The 14,421-nt window shown below is 42.5% G+C and overlaps 1 protein-coding gene across 2 annotated transcripts in view; it reads left to right on the top strand.

Annotated features, from left to right (window-relative positions):
• Window positions 1-12,510, top strand: part of ARL6 (ADP ribosylation factor like GTPase 6) — a 64,913-nt gene extending 52,403 nt beyond the window's left edge. For both annotated transcript variants that reach the window (XM_029578834.1, XM_029578835.1), the window contains exons 6-8: window positions 8,452-8,581; window positions 11,279-11,334; window positions 12,423-12,510. In XM_029578834.1, the coding sequence (XP_029434694.1) occupies window positions 8,452-8,581; window positions 11,279-11,334; window positions 12,423-12,448 (212 nt within the window). In that variant the 3' untranslated portion in view covers window positions 12,449-12,510. The remainder of the gene's footprint in view (window positions 1-8,451; window positions 8,582-11,278; window positions 11,335-12,422) is intronic.
• The last annotated feature ends 1,911 nt before the right edge of the window (window positions 12,511-14,421 follow it).

Genomic DNA, 14,421 nt, shown 5'->3' with positions numbered 1-14,421 from the left:
TATCCCCTCTCTGCAAGTTAGGTGCTTCAGTTTGCACTTTTACCCAGGACGGTATTTCAGTACCAGTCCTTTGATCTCCCATTTGGTAAAGAACATCAGTTGTTTAACTTATTATTGTCGCATTAGAATGGGTACTAGTTAGTCCTATGTTGTTCGGTAATTTTGTTTTACCTAATGTTGTTATTCTTATTTGATTGAGCTCTATAAATTCCTCATCTTGGTCCCGAAAATTACCTGGAATAAGAGACCTTTTGGAAAATGACTATATATTGTTTACCTTTGGAAACTAATGTTTGGCTCTCTGTTTTTCTTTTGATATATGATGTAATATATCTAAATTCATAAATAAAAAATTAAAAAAAAAGAATGGGTACTAGTTTAGAATTTATCTTCCCAGGTGAGAAGAAATCCCAAATGTCATGGCCTTTGATGTTCCCAGGGACACCAAATATTCCTTGGGGCCATCCCTACTCTTTATCAACACATTGGTGCCAGGAAGCCTTAGGAATGAGGGAAGATATAGTAATAGTGTCATGCCTTTGTACCATCCCTGTACTCAAATCACATGCAGTATATTGATTCATACTTATCAATCATTGGAGTCTGTTCTGATCCATAGCTGTCTATTCATGTTACAAAGTCTTCTGGAGATCTAACTAGCTTGCCTAAAATTATACTTACAAAGGCAAGTGTTTGAGGCTTAGTGTGAAGATCAAGGAGTGATGGCTTGTTCAGTTAAGATCCTGCTTATTTTGGAATTTTTGCAGTATGGCTTGAATAAAGGGTTGGCCTTTAATTCCTTGAAGGTACAGATAGCCTGTTTCAGGGTGAATCCTTATTGGCTCATCCAGATGTGGCCTGTTTCTTGAGAGGAGTGAAACATCTTCGTCCTCCCTTGCGATTACCAGTACCCTTGTAGAGTCTTAATCTGGTGTTGGATTTCATGGCAGGCGCTACATTTCAACCATTATTTAGTCTTTCATTGCAGTTACTGACCTTGAAAACAGTGTTTCTGGTGGCAATTTGTTCTGCGCATCGAATTTCCGAACTGCAGACCTTGTCTTGCCAGGAACCGTTCCTTCAGGTGACTCCAGGAGTGATACAGCTGTGTACTGTTCCTTCATTCTTGCCTAAAGTGGTCTCAGATTTTCACTTGAATCACTCTATTTCCTTGCCATCCTTAAATAAGGAAAGAAATGTGGAAGAATATCACCTATTGCATTCCTTGGATGTCAAGAGACATGTTGTAAGGTATCTGGAGGTTTCTAAACTTTTTCCTTCATGGTGGAGCAAAACAGAGCAAACCAGCTTCATGGCCTACAATAGCTTGCTGGATTAAGGAGGTGGTCACGGCCATGTATGTAGCGGCTGAAAAGCCGTTGCCTACTCAGGTTGGGGCTCATTCTACTTGGGCTCAGGCAGTTTCATGGGCGGAGGTTAGATTGTTGTCTCCCATCGACATTTGCCGAGCTGCAATGTGGTCCTCCTTACACACCTTTTCCAGGCGTTATCATCTGGATGTGCAGGCCCAGGAGGACTCAGCCTTTGCATGTGCGGTGTTGACAGGATCGCAGGCAGCTTCCCACCCTATTCGGGAGTAGCTTGGGTACATCCCATTGGTCCACGTGCTAGGAAATAAGAAATTACTACTTACCTGATAATTTCCTTTTCCTTAATGTGGATGGATTCTGCTTCCTGCCCTTGGCTACCAGATCATTGTGTGATGTTCCTCCTGTGTGGCTATGTGTTCCAGGGGATTTCTGGTAAGTGTTCAGCCAGTCCCTAGACTAGTATGCATACGTTCTTGCCTGAGTTCACAGTTTCTTGTTGGTTGAGTATAGAAATGGTTGTCTGTTTTTAATCATGTTTTTGCTAGTCTTTTGCTTTTGAAGAGAATACTGGCAGGCTGATGTCACTGCAGGAGTGTATATGCTGTGACGTCAGTTTGCTCCATCTCCATCTGCTAGTAGAGGTGCATAACCCACTGGTCCTGAATCCATCTATCCACTTTAAGGAAATTTCTCATTACTCCTCAGCTGTTGTGGCCTGTTTTTTCCATATAATTGTGATTTACAAGGCTAAAATCACAAGAAATCGGAGCAAAGTACTGCACTCCAAATATATCAATGTCAAACGTCAAAGGAATGCAAAGAATTTAAAGGTCCAAACTTTGAATTCATGCAAAAAAAAATATATTTTGTTTTATTTTCAATACGGCAACTCCATTGCTCAAATGCCAAAACTGAAATAGTTATTTTTAGGGTCTCCTGACACGGATTCCGTGTTTCACCCGAAGGCTGCGTCGGGAGGACAGGATAAATTTATGAAACTGAAATATAAAAACCAAAAATTACACATTTGTAGAAACTAGGCCAAAGGGGAAGGTACATAATGTCAATATTTCCGCCGATAAAGCATACCTTTAAATGCAGAATGGTGTTCATACAGCTGACAAGGCAAGGAGAGCGGGAAAGATTGACAGAACTCGGCGTTTAAAGCAGACAGTTTTGGCGCGAGATTTTTGCACCAATCAAAACACAGGAAATCTGACCAATCAGAGAACAGATAAACAATACAGTAATAAAACAGAGCATTGTATGACTGGTTATATGAAATATTGCCACTCGATTTCATTGTTTAAACCCTTAGGATGAAGGCAATCTAATTTAAAAATCCACTTTTGTTCTTTTCGAATCAGCATCTCAGACAGATTACCACCCCGGGGGGTGGAAGTAACATCTCAATTACAAAGAATTTTAAATCATTTTCTGAATGCCCTGCCGATTGCCAATGTGTGACCAGGGGCGCCGTTTCATGGCCAGTACGAATATTAGAACGATAAGAACATAAGAACATAAGAAATTGCCATGCTGGGTCAGACCAAGGGTCCATCAAGCCCAGCATCCTGTTTCCAACAGAGGCCAAAAACCAGGCCACAAGAACCTGGCAATTACCCAAACACTAAGAAGAACCCATGCTACTGATGCAATTAATAGCAGTGGCTATTCCCTAAGTAAAATTGATTAATAGCCGTTAATGGACTTCTCCTCCAAGAACTTATCCAAACCTTTTTTGAACCCAGCTACACTAACTGCACTAACTACCTTCTCTGGCAACAAATTCCAGAGCTTTATTGTGCGTTGAGTGAAAAAGAATTTTCTCCGATTAGTCTTAAATGTGTTACTTGCTAACTTCATGGAATGCCCCCTAGTCCTTCTATTATTCGAAAGTGTAAATAACCGAGTCACATCTACTCGTTCAAGACCTCTCATGATCTTAAAGACCTCTATCATATCCCCCCTCAGCCGTCTCTTCTCCAAGCTGAACAGCCCTAACCTCTTCAGCCTTTCCTCATAAGGGAGCTGTTCCATCCCCTTTATCATTTTGGTTGCCCTTCTCTGTACCTTCTCCATCGCAACTATATCTTTTTTGAGATGCGGCGACCAGAATTGTACACAGTATTCAAGGTACGGTCTCACCATGGAGCGATACAGAGGCATTATGACATTTTCCGTTCTATTAACCATTCCCTTCCTAATAATTCCTAACATTCTATTTGCTTTTTTGACTGCTGCAGCACACTGAGCCGACGATTTTATGCCTAGATCTTTTTCCTGGGTGGTAGCTCCTAATATGGAACCTAACATCGTGTAACTACAGCAAGGGTTATTTTTCCCTATATGCATCACCTTGCACTTGTCCACATTAAATTTCATCTGCCATTTGGATGCCTAATCTTCCAGTCTTACAAGGTCCTCCTGTAATGTATCACAGTCTGCCTGTGATTTAACTACTCTGAAAAATTTTTTATCATCCGCAAATTTGATAACCTCACTCGTTGTATTCCTTTCCAGATCATTTATATATATATTGAAAAGCACCGGTCCCAATACAGATCCCTGAGGTACTCCACTGTTTACCCTTTTCCACTGAGAATATTGACCATGTAATCCTACTCTCTGTTTCCTGTCTTTTAACCAGTTTGTAATCCACGAAAGGACATCGCCTCCTATCCCATGACTTTTTAGTTTTCGCAGAAGCCTCTCATGAGAGACTTTGTCAAACGCCTTCTGAAAATCCAAATACACTACATCTACCGGTTCACCTTTATCCACATGTTTATTAACCCCTTCAAAAAAATGAAGCAGATTTGTTAGGCAAGACTTCCCTTGGGTAAATCCATGTTGACTGTGTCCCATTAAATCATGTCTTTCTATATGCTCTACAATTTTGATCTTGAGAATAGTTTCCACTATTTTTCCCGGCACTGAAGTCAGGCTCACTGGTCTATAATTACCCGGATTGCCCCTGGAGCCTTTTTTAAATATTGGGGTTACATTGGCCACCCTCCAGTCTTCAGGTACAATGGATGATTTTAATGATAGGTTACAAATTTTAACTAATAGATAAGAAATTTCATTTTTGAGTTCCTTCAGAACCCTAGGATGCATACCATCCGGTCCAGTTGATTTGCTACTCTTTAGTTTGTCAATCTGGCCTACTACATCTTCCAGGTTCACAGTGATTTCGTTCAGTTCATCTGAGTCATCACCCCTGAAAACCATCTCCGGAACTGGTATCTCCCCAACATCCTCATTAGTAAACACAGAGGCAAAGAATTCATTTAGTCTTTCTGCAATGGCCTTATCTTCCCTAAGAGCCCCTTTAACCCCTCTGTCATCTAATGGTCCAACCGACTCCCTCACAGGTTTCTTGCTTTGGATATATTTTTAAAAGTTTTTATTAAGAGTTTTTGCCTCTATGGCCAACTTCATTTCAAATTCTCTCTTCGCCTGTCTTATCAATGTTTTACACTTACCTTGACAATGCTTATGTTTTATCCTATTTTCTTCAGATGGATCCTTCTTCCAATTTTTGAAGGATGTTTTTTTGGCTAAAATAGCCTCTTTCACCTCACCTTTTAACCATGACGGTAATCGTTTTGCCTTCCTTCCACCTTTCTTAATGCGCGGAATACATCTGGACTGCGCCTCTAGGATTGTATTTTTAAACAATGTCCAAGCCTGTTGAATACTTTTAACCTTTGCAGCTGCACCTTTCAGTTTTTTTCTAACTATTTTCCTCATTTTATCAAAGATTCCCTTTTGAAAGTTTAGTGTTAGAGCTGCAGATTTACTTATTGTCCCCCTTCCAGTTATTAGTTTAAATTTGATCATGTTATGATCACTGTTGCCAAGTGGCCCCACCACCGTTACTTCTTTCACCAAATCTTGCGTACCACTAAGAATTAAATCTAAAATAGCTCCCTCTCTTGTAGGTTCCTGAACCAATTGCTCCATGAAGCAGTCATTTATTACATCCAGGAACTTTATGTCTCTAGCAAGTCCTGATGTTACATTTACCCAGTCAATATTGGGGTAATTGAAATCTCCCATTATTATTGCACTGCCAAATTGCTTTGCTTACCTGATTTCTCTTAGCATTTCATCATCTGTCTGACCATTTTGTCCAGGTGGTAGTATACTCCTATCACTATGCTCTTACCCAACACACATGGGATTTCTACCCATATAGATTCTACTGAGCATTTACTCTCTTGTATGATCTTTATCCTGTTGGACTCTATACCCTCCCGGACATAAAGTGCCACACCCCCACCAAGTGTATCCTCCCTATCATTGCGATATAATTTGTACCCTGATATAGCACTGTCCCATTGGTTATCCTCCTTCCACCAAGTCTCTGTGATGCCAATTATGTCAATCTCATCATTTGCTGCTAAACACTCTAACTCTCCCATCTTACTTCTTAGACTTCTGGCATTGGCATACAGACATTTCAAAGTGTAGTTTTTGCTTGTTTTAACAACCTGCTTTTCAGTTGTTTGGGATAATTCGGTAATCATTAGCTTTGGTGATTTTTTACATATAGTCATATGAACTATGTTTGCTTTTGATGGAACCTCTCTGTTGGGATGCCCTAACTCTCCTGTTTCATTAGTATCCTTCAAGGATACATTTCTCCGAACCATGCACTGCTGAGTGACTGTCGGCTTTCCCCCTTGTTCTAGTTTAAAAGCTGCTCTATCTCCTTTTTGAAAGTTAGTGCCAGCAGCTTGGTTCCACTCTGGTTAAGGTGGAGCCCGTCCTTTCGGAAAAGTCTCCCCTTTCCCCAAAAGTTTCCCCAGTTCTTTACAAAGCTGAATCCCTCTTCCCTGCACCATCGTCTCATCGGGACCTGCACGTGGAACAGGAAGCATTTCAGAGAATGCCACCCTGGAGGTTCTGGATTTTAGCTTCCTACCTAAAATCCTAAATTTGGCTTCCAGAACCTCTCTCCCACATTTTGCTATGTCGTTGGTGCCCACATGTACCACGACAGCCGGCTCCTCCCCAGCAATGTCTGTAATCCTATCTAGGTGACGCGTGAGGTCTGCCACCTTCGCACCAGGCAGGCAAGTTACCAGGCGGTCCTCACGTCCACCAGCCACCCAGCTATCTACATTTCTAATAATTGAATCACCAACTATGATGGCCGGCCTAACCCTTCCCTCCTGGGCAGTAGCCCTGGGAGACTTGTCCTCAATGTGAGAGGACAATACATCACCTGTTCAGCAGGTCCTTGCTACAGGATCACTTCCTGCTACACCAGGGTGATGTTCTCCTACTGGGAGACCTTTCTGATCCAAGGCAGCACTGGGGCTGCCAGAATGGATGTTCTACAATTCTACAATTCTTGTCCTAACTTGTCTGGTTGTTTTGCCCACATACAATTTGGGGCAAGGGCAAGAGATCACGTAAATTACTTCCCGTGATTGGCAAGTGGTGGAAAGTTTGAGATAAAGTTTTTTGTGGGTAATCGGATGTTCAAAAGTGGAAGTAGGAATAACATGAGGACAAACAGAACAACATCCACATGATTGATGACCTGAAAAATTTGATACGCCTAAAGATGGGCTATCTTGAAAGTAAGAGTGAACTAAAATATTTCTGAGGTTCTTACCATGACAAAAAGAAAAACGTAAGGGACAATCAAAAACTTCATGAAGTGCCAACATGGACCAGTGATGTTTTATGATGGATGTGATGCTATAAACATGGGTAGAAAAAGGTAAAATGCAATGAATGCAAGTGTCTACTGTCTTAATTTGAGGAATAAAAAGGAAGTCCCGATTCACATATAAAGCTCTACGAAGGACCCGGTGAGGTCACCCTCTCTCCTTGCACCTAAGCAGCATCTGCTTAGCTTGAGTTACAAAATCCGCTCGGGACGAGCAGAGGCGTCGAAGTCTTAACAAGTGCCCAGCTGGAATATTCATTTTTAAAGTGGATGGATGATGGCTGTCAAATCGCAACAGAGTATTGCGATCTGTACTTTTGCGAAAGATAGATGTGGTGAAAACGCCATCTTGCAAATAAACTTGCACGTCCAAAAATGAGATTGTAAAAGAATCAATTGAATAGTTAAATTTCAGATGCTCAGTGCAATTATTGAGCCAGTCAAAAAATAGGAAAAATTGAATGTGCGTCCCCTTCCAAATCAAAAAAATATCATCTATATAATGGTACCATGAGAAAATAAAAGGAAACCATGATGAAATCTTCTTTGAATTTGCTCACATATAAACAAGCCAGGCTGGGGGCCATGGTGACCCCCATAGCCGTACCTGTAATCTGTTGATATGTGGTATTGAGAAATTGAAAATAATTTCTAGTAAGGGCTAACTGGGTTAAAGACAATAAAAATTCTGTAGAGATTTGACAAGGACGGGGACGGGCATTCAAAATATTTTCGACTAATGTTAATGCTTCGTCCTGGGGACTGTTACATTATAAAGATATAATACCTAAAGTAACCAAAAAACATGCATCAGAGGGAGGGGATATTTGTTCCAAAATGGTAATGAAATGATTGGAGTTGCGGACATAGGCCCGGCTTAGACAAACTAGGGGTTGTAAGAAATTATCCACAAATTGAGATAAAGGTTCTAAAACAGAGCCTGTGCCAGCGACAGTGGGACGTCCAGGAGGATTTATCAAGGTTTTGTGGATTTTAGGAAGAATATAAAATGTGGGAATGTTTGGAAAATCTGTCTATTGAAAATAAAATAATTTTTTTTTTTTTTTTTGCATGAATTCAGATGTGGACCTTTAAATTCTTTGCATTCCTTTGGTGATTTACAAGGCTAAAAGATCCTTTCTGCTAAGTGTGCACTGATATTGTCAGGTGACAGAACACCAATACCCCACCAAAGCTGGAGCAGGCGTCCTGGCACAGTTCACGCCTCGCCGTTGGTCGATTGTGAGCAGAGTCCTTGGGGTTGATGGCTTTTCTGCAAGGAGTGTATTCTGGGATTTTAAAGTGCTTGCCTCTATATGCCATTTCTTCATCTTGAGCGTTTTAGATTGATACATTTTCCCTGCTTCTTACGTTCCCAAAGGAGTGAAAGCATCCCACAGCTTGTGACTGTCTTGTTTTCTGCCCCTCTAGATATTAAACACCGACGAATCCCCATTCTGTTCTTTGCTAACAAGATGGACCTCAGGGACGCCCTCTCATCTGTAAAAGTCTCCCAACTGCTGCTTTTAGAAAACATCAAAGATAAGCCCTGGCATATTTGGTAAAGCTGCTTTACTTTCCCTTTTTTGCATTTGCTGTTATTTTTAGTGTCATTTTCAGTCCTCGGTTAAAGGGTCACTGTCGGGGAATGGCTGCGGTGTTGGTCTGTGGACCCTTAGCTGTGGTGCCGAGCTGACCTCTGCAGTACAGACAGCATAACCAGCAGCACTCAGGTTTTAAATCTTTAATAACAGTAAATCAGTGACCAGGAAGAGGAACCTTTTGACAGGACTAGGAACAGACATGGGGGGAAACAGGATTAACCGTGCCCCATGTCATAAATACACTGAATTCTCTAAGTGGATATAGAAACTCTGGTCCAGAGAAACGATGCTGGTCCTGCAGCAAAAGACATGTGACATGAGACTTACAGAGCAAAATATGTAGAGGAGAGATGGGGATATGATAAGAAACCTTAAAGTACCTCAAGAGTATAAATAATGCTCAAGAAGCAAACCTTTTTCAGTCATGATACCAGGGTCCAAGTGGGGAGGCTCAGGAGCAAAATCTTTGTCTATGGAAAGAGTGATGAATGCATGGAATAGCCTCACAGCGGAAGGGATGGAAACCAAACTGGTACAGGAGTTAAGAAAGACAAGATCCCTATCTATGAAGACGCAAGGGCAAAGGCCGAGATCAGCCGGGGTCTTTGGCACTGCACTGGGAATGAAAAGGGCTGGATGACCTTATTAATGGTCCTTATCTGCTATCAGAGTCTGTATGTCCAGCACAGAACATGGTTATTAAGAGGAGAGACACATGCAGAAATATTTTAAACTCTTATGTTCTATGGCTATATTTTCTTTCTATCTCTCTATATAATATGTTTCGGTTCCCAAAAGTGGTGCCTGTATGTTGGGCCAGCAGTGTGTGCGTCCCCATGTGGTTCAGAGAGACAGACTTGAGGGGAGCTAAGCGCCTGGGCTGGAAGGAGGTACAGAGGGTAATTGGTGGTGCAGGTCAGTGCAGGCAATAAACAGCTGTGTCAGCTAGCTCCATCCAGCCAGGCTGCAGGAGGGACGTGGTAGGGTGGGCGCAATGGACCGGCAGGCCAGGAAGGGTGGGGGGGGGGGGAATGCTGGGGTTGAGCAGGGAGAGGGGCTGCATGGGCTGGAAGGAGGTACAGAGGGTAATTGGTGGTGCAGGTCAATGCAAGCAATAAACAGCTGTGTCAGCTAGCTCCATCCAGCCAGGCTGCAGGAGGGACGTGGTAGGGTGGGAGCAATGGACCGGCAGGCCAGGAAGGGTGGGGGGGGAATGCTGGGGTTGAGCAGGGAGAGGGGCTGCATGGGCTGGTGGGAGGCCCAGGACAAGGAGAAGAAGGGCTAGTGGCTTGGTAGGAGGGCCGGCATGGTTGGGGATGACAGGGAAGTTTCCAGAAGGTGACAGGTAGGTAGTAACCTTCCTTTAGATGTGTGCAGAAGTTCTGCATAGTCTGTTTGAGGGTGTGAGCTAACACTGCTGAGAGCCAATCAGAATGCAGAAATGCTATTAGTGGAAAGGTCTGAGAATGTGAAATTCATTCACTACATATAACCAGTTTATAGAGTTACTAAGTTATTGCTAGATATGAAATAAGAGAAATCTTTAGGCATGCAGGTGTTTTATATATGCGAGAAATCCAAATGGCTGGTCAGGCTGGTTAAAATGGTATTTTCTGGTGACCAGGCTGTCTTATCTATGTACCTACCTATACCTACATATAAAAATAAATATATACATAGATCATAGAAACATGATGGCAGAAAAAGACCATAAGGCCCCTCTAGTCTGCCCATCCGTTCAATTCCCATCACTCCCTCAGATGGTCACCGCTAAATACCATATTAACCAACCTACCCAGCCAGTTTGGGTTGCTCTGTGGGAGGTTAGTAGCTCCTTTCATTTCTGTGGCAGTGCCAGATTCTCACCTTAGGTGCTTTGCTAACAGTGTTTGAGACGCTCTGCCCGTTTGCACGAGCTGCCGATTGCCCCTTACATTCTGCTACTTGAGGCCGTCCAGGGATTACACAAGGCGTAACACGTTGGGATTTTTGGCCCTGCTGGCATTTGTGGCTCGCTGACATGTGACAGGCAAGCTGCACATGAAAATCTGTGGCATCAGTCAGCGCTGATATGGAAACCTGTTCCAGTGGCGCGAAGAAAGGGCAACTCCACTTCAAACTTGGGAAGGTTTGGCACAGTGCTGATTGTCTTGGAACAGCCCCTGTCTAATGAAACTTCCAAACAGGTTTTCAGAAGGAGGTGTGACCTATTCCGAATTGCTCTTCGGATAGATGGGTTCAGGTATGTCTGACAGCAGAATAGCAAGAAGTATTTACAGCAGTAGGGCCTGCGCTCAAACCATCTTTCCCCTGAGGAAAAGCGTAGAGGAACAAATGTCTTTCAGCTGTTCCAAGACTATTTCCTAATCGTTATTCAATAGTAAAGAAAATGTGTATTTGTCTAAAACTAAAAGATTCCTCTTTCCAAAGTGAAAATCGCCTTCAGAGTGTGGAAAGGCCGGTGGCTCTGAGATGTCACAGTCCTGGGCCTTCTGCGTAATCACTCCCTGGAGGTTCATAGATGATTGTGGGAAGACAGAAATGTCCAGCCTGAGGTTTCGTGGCCATAATCCCATGAAGCCACAGAGCTGAAGCTCTCCGTGTCTTATCTGTCCTTGCTCCGTCCTTGTCCTGACTTGCTGTTGATGTTTCAGTGCCAGCGACGGCCTTAAAGGAGAAGGGTTGCAGGAGGGCGTAGACTGGCTGCAGGGTAGGTCTGGCGCTCACAGCTTCACTGTTTGCCTTTCTTTCCATCAACCTTTCACTCAATTCAGAAGCTTCCCCCCACCATTATTTGATTTGCATTAAGTAGTTTGGTTTCTTTTCATTAAGTAGTTTCATTTCTTTTGTTTTTGTTAATCTTTTTCTGTGCATTGATTTACATTGTTTCCATCTTCATATTTCTGCTTTCAGGTCAAATTACACAGTAAATGACCCCTCCAGTTCTGAATTTTATCCCAACATTATTGCAAAACCTCACATTGTTGTCTTTTTGAAGCACACATAAGCAGTACAATCCTGCATAAAAGGTTTGCATGGGATTGTGGCCTTCCTCCTATTGCAAATGTCTTTCTCCAAAGAGGCCCACTTGTGGAGGTTAGCTGATGGCGCTGCTGCATTTACTGTGCAGCTGAAATGTAGAGTATGCAGGCAGCACTATAGCTGCAGTAATACTCTCCCAGAAGGCCGTATAATGAGGGAATCGGTGATGTATTTCCTTCTGAATGGAAGAAATGTTATTAGTTTATGTTTGTTATGTTTTTGCATTGTTTATACTTTGTATTTATTGCTTATGAATGGTGTTTTATTGTCCAACCACCTAGATAACATGTTTTACAGCGGGAGATAGAATTTTAATAAATAAAATTTATAAAATAAATAAGGGAAAACCAGCTGTGAGAATTTTAAAGGATGGAAAGTCCCCTGTTTAAGGGCATTTACAATGCTGTAGCTGGATTTTACTGTGCAATAAACGTTTGCAGATCTCTGTTCTCTTCAGGAAAGATCTTGGTAGTAAAACACAGCCTGCTCCTGAAGTTCACTTTCTAGGAGCAGTGCTTTCAATTTGGCACAAGGTGGCAGTAATATTCAGCGCACCTCTCAGAACAGTGTGGCCAGAGGAGAGCTGGGTATACAGTAGCCTATAACAGTGTGTGTGCTCAGCCTTCTGTACCGAGGTTAAATAAAGGACACACACACATATACATACAAATCTTTATTTTAGAGGGCTTAGTAAGGACAAGGGGTGAGCATTATTAGAATACTTTGTCCCCTAATGTTTTCTCCCATTACCACCAGACCAGATCCAGGCAATGAAGACATAAGAAGCCACAAGGATAATGCACAGCGCGAATGGAAAATAAAGACCAGCCAGCTCTTTACAACAGAAAGAGAAGGAATCCGCGTTCTCTCCCCACCTCCGCCGCTTTCCCTTGGCCTGAGCACCAAAGATGGTGTTGGACCTAAACCAAGGTGCCAGGAGATGGTAGTGCCAGAGGTAACTGCTTCCGAAAATGAGATCCACCTTGCCCTAGGCTGGAAGCCGCACTAAATCATATACACCTTGTCGGCAAAAGCTAAGCATCTGCATTTCTCATTTTATCTTCCTGTATTAATCAGTCAATTAAAAAACACTTTACTGTACATAAACTAATTGCCTAGGAATTAATATCTGTTATTTAATTGACCTTGTTTTAGTATGTATGTAATATATGTAATAATGACCTGTTCTAAGTTATTAAATTAGTTTTTTAGTGAATTGTGTGTTGAGAAGTGATTGCAGGTTTTAATAGGGAATTATGTTTGTAATAAAATTGTGTACATATTCCTTTCTAATCTAAAATCTAGCACGTGTTCATTTTGTACTGTGTGTGATGGTTTTACTAGTTGCCCAGTTTCTGGGTGGTGGGGTTATTTCTTCAATCAGGATTACATAGAAACATAGAAACATAGAAATGACGGCAGAAGAAGACCAAATGGCCCATCCAGTCTGCCCAGCAAGCTTCCCTCATTTCTTCTCCCATACTTATCTGTTTCTCTTAGCTCTTGGTTCTAATTCCCTTCCACCCCCGCCATTAATGTAGAGAGCGGTGGAGGAGCTGCATCCAAGTGAAATATCTAGCTTGATTAGTTAGAGGTAGTAGGAGTAGTAACCGCCGCAATAAGCAAGCTACACCCATGCTTATTTGTTTTTACCCAGATTATGTTATACAGCCCTTATTGGTTGTTTATCTTCTCCCCTGCTGTTGAAGCAGAGAGCTATGCTGGATATGCATCGAAAGTGAAGTATCAGGCACATTTGGTTTGGGGTAGTAACCGCCGTGACAAGCCAGCTACTCCCCGCTTTGTGAGTGTGAATCCTTTTTTCTTCTCCCCTGCCGTTGAAGTTATGCTGGATATGCGTGAAGTATCAGTTTTTCTTTTCCCCTGCCGTTGAAGCAGAGAGCTATGCTGGAAATTCGTGATGTATCAGTCTTTCTCCGATGCCGTTGAAGTAGAGAGCCATGCTGGATATGCGTCGAGAGTGAAGTATCAGGTACATTTGGTTTGGGGTAGTAACCGCCGTAACAAGCCAGCTACTCCCCGCTTTGTGAGTGCGAACCCTTTTTTCTTCTCCCCTGCCGTTTAAGCAGAGAGCTCTGCTGGATGTGTGAAGTAACAGTTTTTCTTTTCCCCTGCTGTTGAAGCAGAGAACTATGCTGGATATGCATTGAAAGTGAAGTATAAGAATGGAGTGATCAAGCTAGTTGAAAGGCATCAGGAATAGAGGAAGGTGGAGGTAGTAATCTGGATATTTGGTTTGGGGTAGTAACCGCCGTAACAAGCCAGCTACTCCCGTCATTGTGAGTGCAAATCCTTTTTTCCACATTTCCTCATGCTGTTGAATCTTAGAGTGATGTTGGAGTCACAGTAACCATGTGTATGTTTATTGACTAAGGGTATTGTCTCCAGGCAGTAGCCATCATTCTGGCGAGTCACCCACTCTTCATTGGCGGCCTCTTGACTTTATGGATCCACAGTGTTTATCCCACGCCCCTTTGAAGTCCTTCACAGTTCTGGTCTTCACCACTTCCTCCGGAAGGGCATTCCAGGCATCCACCACCCTCTCCGTGAAGAAATACTTCCTGACATTGGTTCTGAATCTTCCTCCCTGGAGCTTCAAATCGTGACCCCTGGTTCTGCTGATTTTTTTCTTATGGTAAAGGTTTGTCGTTGCCTTTGGATCATTAAAACCTTTCAAGTATCTGAAAGTCTGTATCATATCACCTCTGCTCCTCCTTTCCTCCAGGGTGTACAT

Source organism: Rhinatrema bivittatum, chromosome 15 (genome assembly GCF_901001135.1).
Source record: "Rhinatrema bivittatum chromosome 15, aRhiBiv1.1, whole genome shotgun sequence".
Lineage (NCBI taxonomy): Eukaryota > Metazoa > Chordata > Amphibia > Gymnophiona > Rhinatrematidae > Rhinatrema > Rhinatrema bivittatum.
Note: the sequence above shows the minus strand (reverse complement) of the source record. Positions and strands in the feature narration are given on the sequence as shown.